The 20,354-nt window shown below is 39.0% G+C and overlaps 1 protein-coding gene across 3 annotated transcripts in view; it reads right to left on the reverse strand.

The window, feature by feature from the left end:
- Nucleotides 1-292: 292 nt before the first annotated feature.
- The window catches only part of LOC128732532 (serine/threonine-protein kinase Warts-like), a 481,997-nt gene continuing 461,935 nt past the window's right edge, over nucleotides 293-20,354 (reverse strand). For all 3 annotated transcript variants that reach the window (XM_053825798.1, XM_053825799.1, XM_053825800.1), the window contains 2 exons: nucleotides 388-838; nucleotides 293-311 (listed from right to left, as the gene is read on the reverse strand). In XM_053825798.1, coding sequence (XP_053681773.1) covers nucleotides 410-838 — 429 coding nt within the window. In that variant the 3' untranslated portion in view covers nucleotides 293-311; nucleotides 388-409. The remainder of the gene's footprint in view (nucleotides 312-387; nucleotides 839-20,354) is intronic.

The following is a 20,354-nucleotide window of genomic DNA, read 5'->3' on the forward strand; positions in this document are numbered from 1 at the left end:
GTAATTTAGTAGTGACATAATAGACAGTGATATCTTTCAAACAAAATAACGAATGGTTCAGCCACTTTCGAGAAATAGGCGATAAGAAAAAAGCAGCGCACACACACATACAGACATTGCTTAATTCGTCGAACCCTATCGATTGGTATATCTGACTCGGCCCTGTGAGCCTCGGATCAACTTCGTGTTTCTCGACCAATTCCTAAAACTTTGTTATAGTGTAATAAAGGTCAAACGTGTAAAAAGAGACTTGAGTGTACTGACCTGTCAGATACCTATTTACCAAAAAGATTCGCCAGAGAGTACACAACCTATCATATAAATTCAATTAACATTTGTAAATGACATGATTTTGCGTCAACATTATATATTAAAGATATATTTTACATTGTTATGCACGCATTGGTTCTCATACATATATAGCTTCAGTCTGACTATCGGTAGCGTCAAGGGAAATTTTATGATCGCCTTCGTCATCAAAAAATCTACGAAAGGTAAATTCAAAGAATCCGTGATGAAATGGTTTGCTGCTATCAAAAACTTCATCAAAACTGTGACTTCCTTCATCATACGAAGATTCGTGTAGTTTAGCTGGATCAATTGGATCAAAGTTGGAAGTATCAGTAGGATACTTGATTTTTGGTTCATGTGGAGCAGGCTGATTTCGCAAATCCTTTGTAAAATCGATTGTACGAAAAAATTTATGTGATTTGATTTCTTCCACGTTTCTTCCTATCCGCTCATCTTCATTTTTGCATAGTCGAAGAATAATATCTTGTGATTCCGGTGAAAGTTGTGCTTCTGCTGGAATTTTCAGTGTCTGACGCCAATTAATCACCTGAAACAACAAATACATTAAAGGTTTAATCGTTATTATAAATATTTACATTACTGGGTAGTTAAACTGATTGTTGTTGCAGTAGTTATGCACCCCTACTGTCTTACCTGACCTACTGCGAATATACGTGTTATTGCAATAAAACGTAATATACCGTTTATTCGTTTAAAACGCATATGCAGCCGATATCAACCGATTGTTCGTAATTTATGTTTTTGTTATTTCATATAACTTGTAAAAGGTTGCAAAAATAACTATTCAGTTTTAAAACGAAATCATTGCGTATTACTGTCACTTGAAATATAACGTTTAAGTACGTTATTTTCAGTGATCATAATTAACGATATTTTCGATACAAGGGTAATATTTTTAAAAACCATTTTGAAGACTCGCTAACATAAGATAATTGACAACGTATGCACATTGGCCAAATTTTTCCCTGGATTGTCAGCTCGCCTTGTGTATATAAATGAAAAAATGGCTACTGTGTTAAAAATGCTCCCTGGAGGGAATTTGGCCACAGGTATCGTTGTCTCAATTCAACGGCATGGCTCCAGTATGTATGACGGGTAATATGCACATTAAACAGATTGCCATTACCGCGTAAAACCTCTTTGACACACAAAAATAATGAAATTGCATTTTTCTCAATTTCATTTTCGTGGCATATTAGAAATTTTTCATTAATGGGCAGCACGCTTGGTATTACTTTTCTGCTGCAACGGTATAGTGGGATCGCAGCAATCATCGTACACAGAGAAAATTTTTCTCGTCATTTATAAGTGACGTTTCATCAAGAAAGGAACACTCGTTGTTCCTTCCTTTGAATTTAAAATTCAGTGTGAGTTCACGCTTTTCCAGTATGTTATCAATAATCCTCAATTAACTATGTGCCCGTATTGAACTATTGCTGCAACTGTCCGGTACAAAAGTTTAATTTAATCCCAGTTGTGATGCGACTCTGTATGAACCTGTGGAAAGGCGACAATAAACCGAAAAATGAGAAATAAAGATAGATAGTAAACACACGTGTGTGGACGAACGCTTGAACAACCAATAAATTCAAACTCAACTTCAACTCAGAAATGTTAAGGCAAAAATAAACTTTTTAAAGCGTTGCATGAAAGCTGATATTCGCTTTTAACTTTTAACAACTAACTTTTCCGAGAGTCCACTGTAGTACGCAATGATTTCGTTTTAAAACTAAATAGTTATTTTTGCAACGTACTTACACCACCGACGAACCAACATGACATCCCATATATTTTCCAAAACTTGTGTCCGAAAATTTGAATCAAAATACGTTAAACAGTAACACCATCTGCACAACGGATCGCTATTTATCTTGGAAAAGTAGAGAACAGGTTTGGCAGATTGTCATTCACTAACTATGTGTAACCGACACGAAAAAATAAAACCCGATTTAATCCACCTAGTGGTGAAAGGAACCTTTGTAATACCTGTCCATACATAATTTTTTTTTGTCGGAAGATTTGACCACTGCGACCATTATTTTGATCTATTGTGGTATACTTCTTCTTTTGTCTAGGTATTAGTTGCCGACATAACACTATTGATGGAAGTGTTTGTCATTGTCAATTCATGCCTCTTCTCCCAGTCCGGCATTGAACTTCTTATGAAGTTTATTACCTGATTGGGATTTGCAGACCAGACTTCGAAAGGCTCCATTGTTCCTTTACCGAAGATTCTTAGTCTGCGAAGAGTTAGTGCACTGCACTGGCAGAGCAGATGTTCTGCGGTTTCGCTTTCGAATTCGCAGAGTTGGCAAGTATCATTGTCCAGCCTACCAATCGTTTTGAGATGGCGTTTGCTCGGACAGTGACCGGTAAATAGTCCTATTATTGCGCTTAGTTCGGTTTTCTTCAAATTAAGCAATGATAGGCTTTTTTACGGTCTGGCTGTATAAAGCGCTTAGACCGTCTTAGTCCTGTAGAGGATTTCCTGTACCTCCCTAGTGCATTCTCGAATTCAGTACCTTGTTGCGAATTGGAGTTCTGCGAGCAAAGCAAACTTGCGAGAACTACAAGTACTACAAAACAGGTGCCTGAGAATTGTTTTTTAAAAAGCCATTCCTGTATCCTACCAACATGCTATACTCCAATGTGAACGATTCGGTCCTACCCGTAAGGGCCCTCTACAAACTCCAAATATTGGTCAAAATGTGGAAAACTGTAAATGATCCCCAGTATCATCACAACTCAACATTAATTAGACACCAACAAAACCGCGCTTGACGGAGGTTCTACGAGAAGTTAAACCGCTCGCGCAAAGGCCATGTGCCGCAGGCCGATATGTGTCGAGACTCAGACGGTAATCTTCTCACGAACGAACGTGAGGTGATCGAGAGGTGGAAGCAGTATTATGACGAGCACCTTAACAGCAATGTAGCTAAACATGGAGGTGACGATATGGCAAAAGATCTTGGAACACGTGCAGAAGACGACAGAATACCAGCCCCTGACCTCCAGGAGGTAGCAGAAGAGATCGGTCGGCTGAAGAACAATAAAGCGGCTGGGGCTGATCAGCTACCCGGCGAGCTGCTGAAATACGGTGGTGACGCACTGGCTAGAGCGCTGCACTGGGTCATTGTCAAGATTTGGGAGGATGAGCTACTACCGGAGGAGTGGACGGAAGGCATCGTGTGTCCGATCTACAAAAAGGGCGACAAGTTGGATTGTTGCAACTACCGCACAATCACACTGTTGAACGCCGCCTACAAGGTACTCTCCCAACTTTTATGTCGTCGACTATCACCATTTGCAAAGGAGTTCGTGGGGCAATATCAAGCGGGATTCATGGGTGCCCGTGCCACCACGGACCAGATTTTCACGCTTCGGCAAGTGTTGCAGAAATGTCGCGAATACAACGTGCCCACGCATCATTTATTCATCGACTTCAAACCGGCGTACGACACGATCGATGGAGATCAGCTATGGCAGATTATGCACTACTACGAATTTCCGGATAAACTAACGCGATTGGTCAAGGCGACGATGGATCGAGTAATGTGTGTTGTTCGAGTATCAGGGGCAGTCTCGAGTCCCTTTTGATCTCGAAGAGGGTTACGGCAAGGTGATGGGCTTTCATGTTTGCTGTTTAACATCGCTTTGGAGGGTGTGATAAAAAGAGCGGGTATAGACACGAGTGGCACGATATTCACGAAGTCCGTCCAGCTTCTTGGTTTCGCTGACGACGTTGACATCATTACACGTACCTTTGAGAGGATGGCGGAAACGTACATCGGACTGAAAGCTGAAGCCCAACGGATAGGACTTGTCATTAATGTATCGAAAACAAAATACATGAAAGGAAGAGGTTCTAAAGAAGTGAATGCTGACCTCCCTCCCCGGATTCATTTAGACGGTGATGAAATCGAGGTGGTAGAAGAGTTCGTGTATCTGGGCTCACTGGTTACCGCAGACAACGACACCAACAGAGAAATACAAAGACGCATTATGGCAGGAAATCGTGCCTACTTTGGACTCCGTAGGACGCTGCGATCGAACAAAATTCGCCACCGCACGAAGTTAACAATCTACAAGACGCTGATTAGACCGGTAGTCCTTTACGGCCATGAGACATGGACTATGCTCGTGGAGGACCAACGCGACCGTAGTGTTTTCGAACGGAAGGTGTTGCGCACCATCTACGGCGGAGTGCAGATGGAAGACGGAACCACCATCTACGGCGGAGTGCAGATGGAAGACGGAACGTGGAGGAGGCGAATGAACCATGAATTGCATCAGCTGCTTAGAGAACCACCCATCGCTGCCACCGCAAAAATCGGTCGCCTACGATGGGCTGGACATGTCGTGCGGATGTCGGACTACTGCCCGGTTAAAAAAGTTCTCAATAACGATCCGACTGGAACGAGACGGCGGGGCGCGCAGCGAGCAAGATGGATCGATCAAGTGGAAGGCGACCTGCGGACCCTACGTAGACTACGTGGCTGGCGAATTGCGGCCATGGACCGAGTAGAATGGAGACGACTTCTTCGTACAGCAGAGGAAACCACGGCCTGGAGCTGATTAAGTAAGTAAAACCGCGCTTCTCGACAAGCTGGGAATTTCATACTCCCTCGCCCTAGAACAGAGTATGGTCGCAAGAAGCTTACCTTCATTGGAAGTAAACTTTTCAACCAGTTGCCGTCAACGTGTAAAAGTTGCTCAACTCTAACGGATTCAAAACATCTGTGAAGAACTTGTTCAAGATGAGAATTCAACAGTTTCTGCATTAATTCACTCGCTACTAAAACTGTATCTCTATTCTGCTCTTATCTTCCTCCACTAGCCGCCGACGCCCATCGACATCTACTGCCACCACCCACCACCCACCACCTACCAAACCACCATCTGCTACCCGTAAATAGTTTAGAAGATTATTGGTAAATTCAAACAAAAATTGTAATTAAAATGAAGTCAATAACCTCACGAACTAGATATTAAGTAGTTAAGCACTTCCTTAAAAGAGCATGTCGCTCACTGGAAAGTGCACACCACTGTATTCAATTTTAAAAGATTGAAGGTTTTGTGCCTGTCGGAGAGGAGGCTTAAAAGGAGTTTCACTCCATCGGGCTTTCCTTCACTATCGAAAATAAAAATTAAAAAATTAAATTAACACGTGTAGGTTTTTCAATGCCATATTGTTATAAAGTTACAAATCGTTGTTTAACTAACGTATATTCTTCAATAAACTTATTATGAGCAAAATGTCATAATTATTCAATGCATTAATAATTTAAATTGTTGGGAAAATGTATGCAGCAAAACTATCAGCAAATGTAAAATGTTTAAAATGTATCTGTCTGCTGGTAGTCGAGTAATTCGGAGTCAAAATTAGGGTATTTTTTATAATCAAAGTTCCACAGTTCCCAAACAACAAACAAGCAAACATAGAGGTATACTGTTTTCAGCAAAGTTGTGTATTTTTACTATTTGTACAATTTTGTAGTACATGAAAAAGTCATACAATAATTACAAAAAGCGCAAAAATAGGAAAACTGATTTTACAAATTCATGTACAATAAATAAGATTTGTCTATCTTCGCTGCAGAGATAGAAGGTTACTGTCTTTAGCAAAATTTCTTGTAATAATATGCTCTATAACTTTGCAGAACACATCAATATGTTATATTGACACTGAAGAAATTTTTTTTTTATTTCACTTTTAGGGATTAATCAAAATTTAAATTCCACTAGACGATAGAGCTTTCAATTTCTAGAAACTCTTTCAAAGGTTCGAAAAACCTAAAACCAAGTTTTCGCAATCAAAACTCTAGAGCGCACGTTTCCTTTGGTTTGGGGCAGTTGTGCGTGCGAGTAACTGTGTTATAAAAGTTGGTGCGAGTGTTCGAGGGTTAATATCTTTTGACCGGTAAAACCAATTCTTATGAAATTTTGCATATATATTCGTAGTGTCAAAACCTCTCGTTTGATATTAAAATAATTGAAATTAGGTAAATTATCTTGGTTAAAATCATTATAAATTATTGTTAATTTTGGTTTGGTGTATACAGTTGCTCATAACTTTCAAATTAAACGTCCAATCAAAAAATCATTCAATAGTGATCTATTGGGGTATATTATCTTTCAAATGAGACTAATAGCGCATAAATCGGTTTGGCCATCTCTGAGAAACAGGTAATAATTATTACCTTGTCAAAACAGGTTTTTTAAGCATAACTTTTAAGCTAATTGTTTGTTTTCAATTAAAAATTTCTGAACAATTTAGTTTTAACAAGAACTATCATTTGATAGTAAGATCGTTGAAATTGGTTATGTAGTTCCGGAGAAACCCGTGTCACGTAGTTTTCAGCTTAAAACTTTTAAACGAATCGTCGTATCTCGAAACAACTCAATAGTGATCTACTAGACTAGACAATAATACCTTTTAAACAAAAGTAATAGCGAACGATGCGGTTCAGCCATCTCTGAGAAACAGGCGATAGAAAAAATCATTACATACACACACACAGATACACACACATACACAAACATACACAAACATACACACACACATACACACGCACATACACACACACACCACACACACACACACACGCAGACATTGCTCAAATCATCGTTTCAATCAATTGTCGTTTGCTCAATTCGTGTTTTTCGACCAATTTTTAAACCTTTTTACCTTTCTACTATATGAAAATATATTATAAAGGTATAGCAATCACTCGAAAAATCGAAAATCGAATGAAAGCCTAGCGGGACGAATGTCATATACCATTCGACTCAGTTTCGAAAACTGAGCATTTTCTGTGTGTGTATGTGTGTGTGTGTGTGTATGTGTGTGTGTGTATGTGTGTGTGTGTGTGTGTGTGTGTGTGTGTGTGTGTGTGTGTGTGTGTGTGTGTGTGTGTGTGTGTGTGTGTGTGTGTGTGTGTGTGTGTGTGTGTGTGTGTGTGTGTGTTTGTGTGTGTGTGTCTGTGGAACGCTTTTGATTGAGCCAACATTTCTCGGAGATGGCTGAACCGATTTTAATGATCCTAGTGTCAAATGAAAGGTCTAGGTGTCCCATTGTTCGCTATTTAATTTCATACTGATCGGACTCTTAGTTCAAAAGTTATGTATAAAAATACGAAAAATATGGGACATCATTATCTCATAGGTCCCTTAACCGATTTGAACAAAATTGATGGCATATGAAAGGGGAGTCTTTCAAAACCTTAACTTCAAGATTTCATGACGAATGGGCTTGTGGTTTGAAAGTTACATAAAGAAATGTGGAAAAAATGTATTTAAAACTGCTTTTTGTTGCATATAAGCATTAATTCAATATCAAACATCCTACAATTTATTATCATTTGAAAGTTACTGTTAAGATCTAAACGAAACCAAGTTACTGAAAATCGGACGCTTGATTCAAAAGTTATTCAAACTTTAACACTTAAGCACCGTATATTAAACCGTTAAAATATATAAAATCGAAATAAATCAATCGAGGGTCGATTGTATTCAATGTATGTGTTATGCATGTGTATGTATGCATGCATGCGTGTATGTATGTATGTATGTAAGTATGTATGTATGTAAGTATGTATGTATGTATGTATATATGTATGTATGTATGTATGTATGTATGTATGTATGCGAGTGTGTGTATGTATGTATGTATGCGTGTGTGTAGGTATGTATATGCGATTTGCAATTTTAAGATTTGCATAGAAATACAAGAAAAGTGAGAAACATTTCAACTGTCATTTTCTTTACTTGCTGTTACTCGCAATCGGACGAGCGAAGCAAAAAGCGAAGAAAAGTATTTGATTTAATCATATAGGTATAGTGGTGTATAGTATTGAAAATACTAATGAGTTGATTTTCCCATATAAATTTATACCAATTTCAAACAAATTTTGCGCCGCAATAGATGCTTTTTCAATCAATAGATACCAGAGCTAAGAAATTTTATATGAAAAAGAGGAAGAAAGGTTACTAATAATTCTGTACGATTTACGAATACGAATAAGGCCATTACAAATATTTTATAAAGTTTTTGTCTTTCCGGTGTTCGGACACTGAAGGGGGGGGGGGGGCGAAAAAAAAACAAAGTGAATTTTTTAATCGAGCAAAAAAACATGGATTTTAAGAATTTTTATTTAAGGTTTAAACGTGAAAACCGAATCTATTCTTGCTTATAATATATACGTTATTATTTTCTATGCAAAAATATACGAAAAAAGACAACAACGAAGGAAATTTGTTTTGGACGATTTTCGGAAATTCCATTGTTCGAATTTCCATTTCTGTTTCGTGCTAGCGTTAATTCAACTCGGAGACTCATTTTTTGAGTTTTTCAGCCTGTAGAGCCCACAGACAATTGATTTTATGAAAAGAAATTTGACTCATCCTACAAATTATTTTATTGCCCCCCCGATTTTTGAAGTCAATTTCCATGGGGGGGGGGGGAGTGACAAAAACTTTAAATATGATTTGCAATGGCCTAAATATGGGTCCACTCACACCAGCAAAAATAATAAGCGCCGAAGATTATATCGATCATATTTTCCATCCTCAAGCATGTTTATGGCGCTGCGTTTGTTTCTTTGATCTCATCGTTTCCTAAAACATCTAACGAGCAATATCGCATAAACGATACGATCAAGCTAATGACTATTTTTTCATTAGTTTATTCAAAAGAAGCTCAAGTTTGATTTTTATGCTAAAATAATTAACTGAAAGATCGCCAACTAAGAAAAAGTCCAATCTCTCTTTTTCGTTTTCCATATCTAATGCTCTACTCAGTTATTTTTTCAAATTCAGATATTATCTTTTTTCTTATATTTAAAAATGTTAAGTTAATTATAGATGTTCCTGAGAAATTAAAAAATAATTATTGCGACAGTAGAAAGGCTAGGTCACACCGCTAGGTGGATTAATTCGGGTTTTTATAGTAACAAAGGTAAAACAAGAACAAACAAAAAATATAACGCAGACTACGTCATCAGAAAAGAAGAATGATCACCTTCTTGTTTACGAGACAGATAGTCCCTCAAAAATAAGAAATTGGCCAAAAATATCTATCGAAATACAAAATAAAATGGTTGTAATAAAAATTATGAACTCAAACATGAGAAAAGCGCTAATCATTACTGAAACAGATCTTATTCACAAAAATGAAAGTCAGACTCTAGCGTCTGCTCTTTTAGAGATGAATAAATTAATCAACCATAAACAACTTGCAATGTCGACAAATGATGAAATATTTACTCACATATCAATACAACAATTCAAAGAGATAGCTAACGCTACCATAAAAGATTTTCAATTAATATTGTATCATCCTCCTCAAGAATTGACGAATTCGGGAGAGATTGAAAAAATATTATACGACTACCATATGACTCCAACTGGAGGTCATATCGGCCAACACCGATTTTACAGAAAGATTAGAGACCTTTACTATTGGAAAGGTATGAGAAATTCAATTATAAAGTATGTGAAGGCCTGCAAACTTTGTAAAATGAATAAAGTAACAAGACGTACAAAAGAAGCATCTATAGTTACAACGACGCCTATCAAATCATTTGAAGTCATATCGATCGACACGGTAGGCCCGTTACCAAAAACAATACATAACAATCGCTATTGCATCACTTTGCAATGCGACTTAACAAAATATATAGTAATCATACCAATAGAAAATAAGGAAGCTGATACTATAGCACGAGCTTTAGTGCAGAATTTTATTTTAACATATGGTAAAATGTTAGAACTACGATCTGACCAAGGTACAGAATTCAACAATGACGTACTAAGGCAAATTGGAAAAATATTGAAATTCAAGCAATCTTTCTCAACAGCATATCATCCACACTTAGACACGAATGCCACAAACAGTGGTAAAGTGTCTTAAATAAAATATAATAATAATAATAATATCATCCACAGTCCATTGGAGCACTAGAGAGAAATCATAGGTGTTTAATCGAATACCTTCGATCTTTCTCCAATGTTCAAACATGGACAAAATTTTACGAATTTACCTGCAATACAACAGTTCATACCGATACTGAATTCACACCGTACGAATTAGTATTCGGACGAAAAGCAAAATTACCGTAAGATAAGTTTGGACAAAGAGTAGAACCCTTATATAATCTAGAACAACATTATTCAGAATTAAAATTCAAATTGCAAAAATCTAATGAGATAGCCAGGCAACAAATTATAGAACAAAAAATACGAAGAACAAACGCGTTAAATCAGAAAATTAACCCAACAGATATTGCAATAGTAGACCTTGTTTACATAACCAACGAAAATAGAAAGAAATTAGAGGCTCACAGGTCCATTCAGAATAACAGAGATTGACAATTCAAACTGTACAATACAAAATATAACAAACAGAAAACAAACAAAAATCCACAAAAATCGTATAATCAAATTGTAAAGCATTCTTGGAGTAGAAGAATGGTTACACCATTCTTCCGAAAAGGGGGAAAGGTGTAGTATGCATATTAAAAGACGTGCCCATTCCTATAAACCGAAAGCGATGCCGTCGCTAGAATTATTATGCTAACGCGCGCAATGCATACTTTATGCTTATGCGTCTGTCGTATAGTTACTATATATATAGTTCGGCGGATAGAAAACCAGGCGAATTGGCATCCCTGATTTATGAAATTAAATTTGAAATTATGGTGAAATGTGCAGGTTTTTACGAAAAATAATCACTGGCGGGTGTTGAAAATGACTAGTTCTATGAAAATAAAGTGTGTTTTTTTAACATTACTCCTGCAATTTGGATTTTGAAAAGCTTTTGGCTCCGCTTTTGACGTTTATTTGGCTCCCGATTTTCTATCCGTCGAACTATATATATAGTAACTATAGTCTGTCGTGCGGCATTTCACTCGGGGAACGTCTTAGATTGTTAATCGTTTCGGCAACGACTGGATCTATCGGGCTAGCCATATCACGACCGAGATTGTGCGATGCTGAAAAATGTTGCGATAGTGCGCAGGCTTTTTCACGGGGTGTTATAAGCGTTTGGTTATCAGCAGCCAGAGGCGGGATAGGTTTTGGCCTTGTCTTCAACACCTTAGCGACACGCCAAAATGGTCGAGAGTAGTCGGGGAGAGCTGCGATTTCCGATGCAAACTGCTTGTTTTTGATTTTTTCTCCTTGACTATTTTCGTTAGCTGCCTAGCGTAGTACCGATGCACTATGGGGCAGAACCCGAAAATGTTCGGACAAAATCTCAAAATTTTTATTTGAGATATTCTTTCAAACTTAATATTCTACGTATAGTAGACACATAATCTATAAGAAATATACATAAATTGTTTTAATAAGTAGGTTTTCAATGGGCATTAAAGAAGGTGAAACACAGTGTAAAAAAATTTTGGAAAATGAAAAAATAAATATTATTTAATCTTTTAGTATCTGGCTCCCATGCTGCTTACAATTCTATACTTTTAAAGGACAATTCACATTAAAGGGATTATAAACTAATAGTTTAGGTGATATTAAGACAGATTTTTTCCTAGTAGGCTTTGTTCTGACGAAGTGTTTTAGAACAAAATATTTGTTATTTTTGTCAATTTTCAATAGTGTGTAGAAAAAGATTTCCACAGATTTCTGCTCTGACACTACCATAAAATCAACATTCAGGGTGTTAACTAGTAATAAGCAAAAAATTAGCTGCTACTAGTTGCGATGTTCGGAGATATTAAAGTTTTCCGAATGCATGTTTTCCGGCATTTTAGGCTACAAATTAGTAGATGCGCGCGCCAGTGCGAAGTTCATTCCTGCTGTACGTTAAATAGTAATGCTTGTGTATGTAAGACATAGCATTATTATCGTTATGAGATACATCGGAGTCGATAACGCGAATTCAGGACATTGTAAAGGCGATTACTTTACAGCTTTTTTCCAATTAGCTCTGTTTCAAGCCAAACTGGCAGTAGAATATGTTCGGTTGGACTTTCAGCTCGATTGAACTAGCCTCCATTATGTTTATTTAGAATCGAACGTGTTGATACGTGTTTGCAGGATAAACAGATTGTTATACTCTGTCAGTTACTCGTTATTTTTTGTGCCTACTGCCAGGATTTGGCTGAGGCCGATGACAGCCTATCTCGCCACTCGTATCCTTTTGCTGTGTATGGTCAAACTTATGAATTAAAAAATTTGCAGGAATGCACTAAAGCAGATAGTAGGGTAAGTTAACCTATATAGTAAACCCTCTACCTGTAATGGTCCCTCGGATAAAATTTCGGTATTTATTAGCTTATACTTCTTATTTCTGAGGATATATGACATGAAACAGAACGTACTAGACATAGCACACATTTGAGTTAATAAAATTTTAGCTGCATTTCATTATTAATGATTTAAAATTGACGTTTTCAACAAGTGGGTCCATTATATACAATGCAAAAAATGTCGCCATTACCGGACTCTCTCCATGCAAAATACACTAAAATTCCTATAATGGACCCGGTCGTTATTCTATTGTAAACCACAAGGGTCCATAAAAGGAAAATGGACATTCCAATCTGTTTTAAAAAATCTGTAAAATATAGAGATTTGGAGCAGAAATTGATATATTTAGGTTTAATCGAAAGTTACTAATATTGTAAGTGCCATAGGCTGGGGGTTTAGCGTAACGAGTTCAAAATAATGTATAGAAAGGTCCACAAATGGTTGATTTACCCTATACCAGAATAATAATACTAACTTACTCTTGATATACAGATTGTGATAATTTGTATAGGAGGTCGTCAGACTACCAATTCGACTACATACTTAAAAAAATGTGTTTGAGTATTTAAAATATTTATAACTTGATTCCCGTAAGTCCTACAATTTTGATATGTTCAGTAACTTTACATAACTTTACAGGACAAACAACTTTTCTGAAGACACAATATTTCTAAAGTCAGTATTTAAAAAGTTAGATCTCAACGCCATCTATAGGAATAAAAATACAACTACTTAAAATTTACAGACAGATGCGAAATTTTATAACAAACAATGTTGCTGAAGACAAAGCCCTACGAAGCATATGAAAGAAGTTATGAGGTTTTGTCCGAGCGCCGGGTCAATCTGCCCCACTGTGCGATGCCGAGGGTTTATAGTACGCTGATGTACGCTGATGCCTTCGTAGAGCATTCCGCATAGTGATAATGCGCCGTCAATTTCAGTGATTTTCCGGGTTACCGGAATTGACGGTACGAAACGATAAACAGCCTCGGTGATGGTATCAGTGATGCCTACCAAAGCCAGGTCAATATCTTCTGTTGTATCCAGGGTGATGTATTCATCAATGCAATTCTCGACGTAACGTTGTAGCTGCACCCAATGTGCACGATGGTAATTTTGCCTGTGATTGATCTAGTACGGTATAGCACAGGCACCAATATCGACAGTGACTGGAAAATGGTCCGAAGACAGCTCCGAGATGGTTTAGGAGACCGGGCAATCATCGATGTTTGTCAGAAACATGTCCAACTTGGAGCCTGCACCGCTATTGGCGATAAGCGCTGGCTTATCCGGATGTACAGGGTAGTAATTCACGAAGGTAGGGCTGAATGTCGAGTAGCACTTGTTGCTGCATGCGCAGCGCTTTAGAGTGGGATAAAAGCTAGTAAACGAGCCTGCTTTGAAAGGTTATGTGCTAGTGCTAATGCGAACCCGTGGGATGATGCCTACAGGGTCGTAATGGCAAAGACCAAGGGCGGCCTCCATGCCGAACATCCAAAGCAACGTGGGCGACGGCGGCTTAGAGGTTGGGGAGGAAGTGACGGTTACGAAGGAGAAACTCATTGAGATCGCTAAATCCCTAAAGGTGAGCAAGGCACCGGGACCAGACGGAATCCCGAATTTGGCCATTAAAGCGGCTATTTTGGAGACTCCCGACTTATTCGGAGCAGTAATGAGTAGATGCCTGAAAGATGGCCAGTACCCGGACAGATGGAAGCGACAGAACCTGGTCCTATTGCCGAAGCCGGGAAAACCTCCAGGTGTCTCCTCGTCATATAGGCCGATCTGTCTGCTCGATACTGCCGGCAAGGTGCTGGAGAGGGTTATCCTTAACAGACTCGTACAGTACACGGCGGGTACAAACGGTCTGTCAAGGAACCAATTCGGCTTCCGTAAAGGCAAATCTACGGTGGGTGCCAGCTTGTCTGTCACTAAGACAACCGAGGTGGCAATCCAGCGTAAGAGGACGGGTATCCGCTATTGTGCAGTTGTCACGCTCAACGTGAGAAATGCGTTTAAGAGCGCTAGTTGGGACTCCATAGCTAATTCGCTTCGAAACGTCCAAGTGCCGGCGTCGCTGTACAGGATTCTGGAAAAATATTTCCAGAATCGGGTGATATGCTACAACACGGAACGTCATGTATGACGAGGTGTTGAAGCAAAAGTTTCCGGTAGGGGTGGTGATTGTCGGCTTTGCGGACGATATCACCTTGGAAGTCTACGGTGAATCTATCAGAGAGGTTGAGTTGACGACTGCCCACTCTATAAGCATTGTCGAAGATTGGATGCGCTCCAGAAAATTGGAGCTAGCGCATCATAAAACGGAGGTTATCGTGATGAACAACCGCAAGTCAGTGCAGCAAGCAAATATCAGCGTCGGGGACTGCACTATTTCGTCAACGCGGTTCTTAAAACTCCTGGGAGTCATGGTCGACGACAAGCTCAAGTTCGGGAGCCACGTCGATTATGCCTGCAAGAAGGCTTCCACAGCTATTTCGGCATTGTCTCGTATGATGTCTAATAGCTCTGCGGTATATGGCTTTTAGCGAAGGCTTTTAGCCAGCGTGGTCCAATCCATACTTTTGAAGTAGGACTACTTCTTTGATTTCTATATTGGGGTGCACTTTAGAAAAACGAAAAGGGAACATGTAACGAAAAGTGGTTTTATGGTTTGCACGCTTATAACTCAGTCATCCCTCAATAGATTCTAGAGATATTTGTATCAATCAATTGGAAATTTTTCAAAAAATCCATTACGACATGGTTTATTACATGTTTCTCTAACAGACGTGTAATAATTAGGAAATTTTAGACGAACATTCATTAATTCAATATTTTAATTTTTTTGCCTCCCCACATCAATGCTTCCCAAGCATAGATGACAGAAATATATACGAGATGAGCTATGGTTTAAGCTTCCTTTGATTGTATTTAGTTTACGCCTTGTAATAGAATCCGCTCGAAAATTATTGGGCTTCAGCTGTTGCTGCTTCTCCGGAATAAGGCATCGAAGACATCCAAATTCACTGAGCGCGATGCCAACAAACCGAAGAAGCCATCGACTCGTCCGCCAGCGAACGATATTGTTTTCGCTGCTATCAATACCCTGTATAATCAACGGATCTTCGCTGTAAGCCGTCTTCAAGTAAATCGCCGCCAGCCACAATTGTGACGTTTCAAGGTTGACCATATTCATGAAAAAGGTTTTGAAATTAGGTAGCTGTCGAAAAAGTCGAAAAGCTGGTCCAAACAAAGAGAGCATGCGCTTCCGATTCGTTCAAGGTTGATAAAACGGACGATAACAAATTAACTTTACTAACTGCTGCAAAGGCGGCTCCGATTAGAGCTGTACTACTGCAGGAAATATACGGTTGCCCCCGAACAAAAATCTACTAAGCCAATGGAATCCGCAGTAAAGGCACCGAAAGTTGCCAAAAGAAGTAGTTCCAGCGGAGAAGGTGGCCCGTAAAAAGCTGCTGCCCAGATGTAAATTTCCTTGATTTGCATTACTAGTATCTGGTAGAAAACAATCAGTTCTTTTAAGGACTACTGAATAATTATACGAAGCAGTTGAATTTTTCTCACATTTTTCCCCATTTTAAAATGAACATGACAAATTGGAAGTTTATCAAGTATGGGCGTACGAGCCCGCCAGTCATGTTTAAACTGTATTACATGGCAAAATCCTCGATCACGGTCATTTCCTTTCCGAGATTCGTCCGGTATACTAGCACCCGATTCGTGAAGCAGCTCTTCAGAACGCGACACAGATAGTCGGGGACTCTCATTCTATGGAGCGCTGCTGCGATGGCTTCCCAGCTGGCGCTGTTGAATGCATTCTTAACATCGATAGTGACCACTGCGCAGTAGCGCTTGCCTCTACGTTTCTGCTTGGGCGCCTTCTGTGCTGTCTCGACGACAGTCCGGATCGCATCTAGTGTGGACCTTCCCTTCCGGAATCCAAACTGCCTTTGTGTCAGTCCGTACTCGCCCTCCATGTATATGGATAGCCTGTTCAGGTTAATCCTTTAGCAGCTTTCCTAGTGTGTCCAGCAGGCAAATTGGTCGATATGATGCTGGATTCCCCGGTGGCTTTCCTAGTTTTGGCAACAGTACCAACTTCTGGATTTTCCACTTGTCTGGACAGTGTCCCTCGTTTAGGCAGTTTTGTATCACCGTGCGGAACATATCTGAAAATGCATGGATTGCCTCCTTAAGCAATGTTGCTATTCATCGAGTACAGTACTGATTCGGTTCGAAACACACTCAAAGGTGATTTCATAACGTCAAATTCTCTGGCAATGCTTTTCTAGCCGAGAATTATTTAATGAGAGTGAGAGAAAAGCGTATTACCACTCACTCTTTTTCATGCAATGATTTGATCGCTAGTGATGCCAATCAAAAACGAATACCTCGCATTTTACTCATCGCGATGAGTAGCTATGATTTATCAATTTTGGAAAACAGGCAAAAGCGCTATCGGATATTGAATTATACCGTCAAAAAAACATGTACCTAACATTTATGTTGGTTTTTCAGTTCGACTATTAGCACCTGAGATACTTGGAATATACATTTTTGCGACATAATACAAGTTATGAACAACATCTCCAGCATCACAACCAAGCACAATCCCATCACGCTCCTGATCTAAATCCACGAACGGGACCCACGCATCGACAACAGCGTAACACCAGACCCAGCGGGAGACATGCGGTTGAGGGAATAGAAAACACTAACATAGACGGATAGGTAAAATGTAGCTATGTTAAGATAAATTTCTAGAATATTAAATCACTCTGTTTAGTGCGTTCGAAAGAATCAGTCGTGTTTTATTCATAACTATAACTGGCGCAGTCGTGTTAGACTCGTTTCAAGTGACCGCGAGTGGTAGTTTTTCTTAGCTAAGATAGCGTTCGCGAGTGTACATCAGGAATCCAAAAGTAAAACGTCAACACACGGCAGGACACGGAACGAGCAGGAACCCCAACCACCCCAGCCGAGAGGACATCGGTTACGCAAGGTGAGTCATTTTTTTTCTCCCCCCATTTTTCTTTTATTTCTTACTAACGTCAAGAGTCGATAGTTTTTAACACTAGAATTAAAAGTGAAGTGAAGTGAAGTGAAAAATTGATAAATATCAGAATTTATGAAATCAAACCTCTGCACGAAGAGACAACAAAGTTTCAATAAAAACCGGAAAATTTCGGAAAACATGCAGCAACAGTTGGAAGAAGCCACTCACCAAATTCGGGCACTGCAGTAGCAGATGCAGAATTTGACGAGAGAAATGCAAAGCAGAGACGCACATATCGCAAATCTGCAAGGGCAAGGTAGACAGCCAACTGAAATTGAGCGATGCCTCAAAGATAGTCAGATACCTGACACAATTAAACAGTTACCAAATTATAATGGTGACGCTAAAACTCTCGCTACTTGAGCTTGACTCTGTTGATAGAGTATTGGCACTCTATGCCAACATAAGGCAAACCGAGGCGTACACAATTTGGCTAAGTCAAATTAGAAACAAAATTACAGAAAAAGCCAACGAGGCTCTTCTGAAAAACCACACTCCACTTGTGTGGGAAAATATTAAACAAACCCTAATATCATATTTTGGAGATAAGCGGGATCTATCCACACTTATGGGAAAAATCCCGTATATTAGACAAAAAAATAGGACACTCGATGAATATTATCACGAGGTCGAAGGCTTATTCGCCGACATAAATGCGAACATTCACTTGGATCCAGATAATTCAGGACACGAGGCAACTATTATGAAAATAATAGAGGTTCCGATCAAAAACGCATTTATTGATGGTCTCAAGGAGGATGTCGGAGATTATACAAGAAGTGGAAGACCAGGCAGTCTACTGCAAGCATATCAAATTGCACAAGACTACGATAATGCTCCAGAGCGAAGAAAGGAAAAATTCCAACAAGATCCAAGGCCTCCACCAAAAATTCCCTTCAGACCAGCTCAAGTTCATACAGATGTAGGATTGACGAGTAGCTACTACAGACCCCAAACGTAAAATTCCCTTCAGACCAGCTCAAGTTCATACAGATGTAGGATTGATGAGTAGCTACTACAGATCCCAAACGTAGAAAAAATAGAAGTGGATCCATCTCTAAGAGTCAATTATATGAATAGACCTAGATCGACCAACTTCAACAAACAAAGACAAACAATTCAACTCAACCCCACATTTACAAATCAGACCAAAAAGAAATTTCCCAAACGTAGAAAAAATGGAAGTGGATCCATCTCTAAGAGTCAATTATATGAATAGACCTAGATCGACCAACTTCAACAAACAAAGACAAACAATTCAACTCAACCCCACATTTACAAATCAGAACTTTCAGCCAAAGCCTTTCGAATTTAGAGCATACGCCCCGCAACAACCTAGATTCCACGTGGAAGAACTAACTAACATAGTCCACACTCTTAGAACGGCCGATCAAGAGCAAGATCAAATTAATTTTGAAAGTCAAGTTGGAAATTTAGCATCTTACACAGAAGCGGACGATCTAAATTTTCCACAGGACACAGAACCACGGGAGGAAACATAAATAATTTCATACCGTACATAGTAATGAAAACAGGCGATGGTAAATCTTTAAAATTCTTAATCGATACGGGTGCAAACAAAAATTATATTAACAGAAAACACGTAAATTTCCATAAATGTAGAATTACTACTCCCACCACAGTAAGAAATATAAGCGGATCATATGTGGTTGATCGATTCGTAGAATTTAACCCTTTCCCAAAAATTCCCAAAACCAACAAATTAATATTCTTCGTGTTCGATTTCCATCCGTTCTTCGACGGCCTAATCGGGTACGAATCGCTACAAAAACTTAAAGCAAATATACTAGTAACATCAAATTGTTTACAACTCCCAAGAGGCACAGTAAAGATGTGGAAAAAATATCCAGAAACCTCAACTCTGCAACTAAACGCATTTGAAACGAAAGTCATAAACATTTCAACAAACATTGAGGAGGGTGAGTTTTTTTTAGAAGATGACTTATTTGTCACCCCTAACGTGGCACTACAGACGGGACTGTACGCAGCACAAGAAAACCACGCATTGGTGGTAATTACCAACACTTGTGCTGAGCCGACAGAGTTATGCTGTGGTCGGTTACAAGAGTTACAAGCGGAAATCTGGAATTTTGAAGCAGATGCGCCGATCTCGTATGAACCCATAAAAAGGGATCTGTTTAAGCAACTGAGAACAGATCATATAAACAAAGAGGAAAAAATAGACCTCCTCAAAGTCATTGCAGATCACCAGAATGTGTTCTTCATCGAAGGAGAACACTTGACGTTTACAAATGCGATAAAACATAAAATAATAACAACAGATGAAACACCCGTCTATAAAAAATCATATAGGTACCCTTTTTGCCACAGAGAAGAAGTTCAAAAGCAAGTACTTAAAATGCTTGAACAGGGCATTATTAGGCATTCAAACAGCCCTTTCAGTTCGCCCATTTGGATAGTTCCAAAGAAAAAAGACGTTTCTGGCAAAAAGAAGACGATTGATTGAAAGAAGTCGAGAAAACGATTGACGATCGTTGTCCCATTCCTAACATCTCTGATATTTTAGACAAACTAGGTCGTTGTATGTACTTTACGACGCTTGATCTAGCATCTGGTTTCCACCAGATAGAAGTCAGTGGCGAAGATGTGGCAAAAACCGCATTCAGTGTAGAGAATGGTCGCTATGAATTTTTAAGAATGCCCTTCGGATTGAAAATAGTGA

Source organism: Sabethes cyaneus, chromosome 1, assembly GCF_943734655.1.
Source record: "Sabethes cyaneus chromosome 1, idSabCyanKW18_F2, whole genome shotgun sequence".
NCBI lineage: Eukaryota > Metazoa > Arthropoda > Insecta > Diptera > Culicidae > Sabethes > Sabethes cyaneus.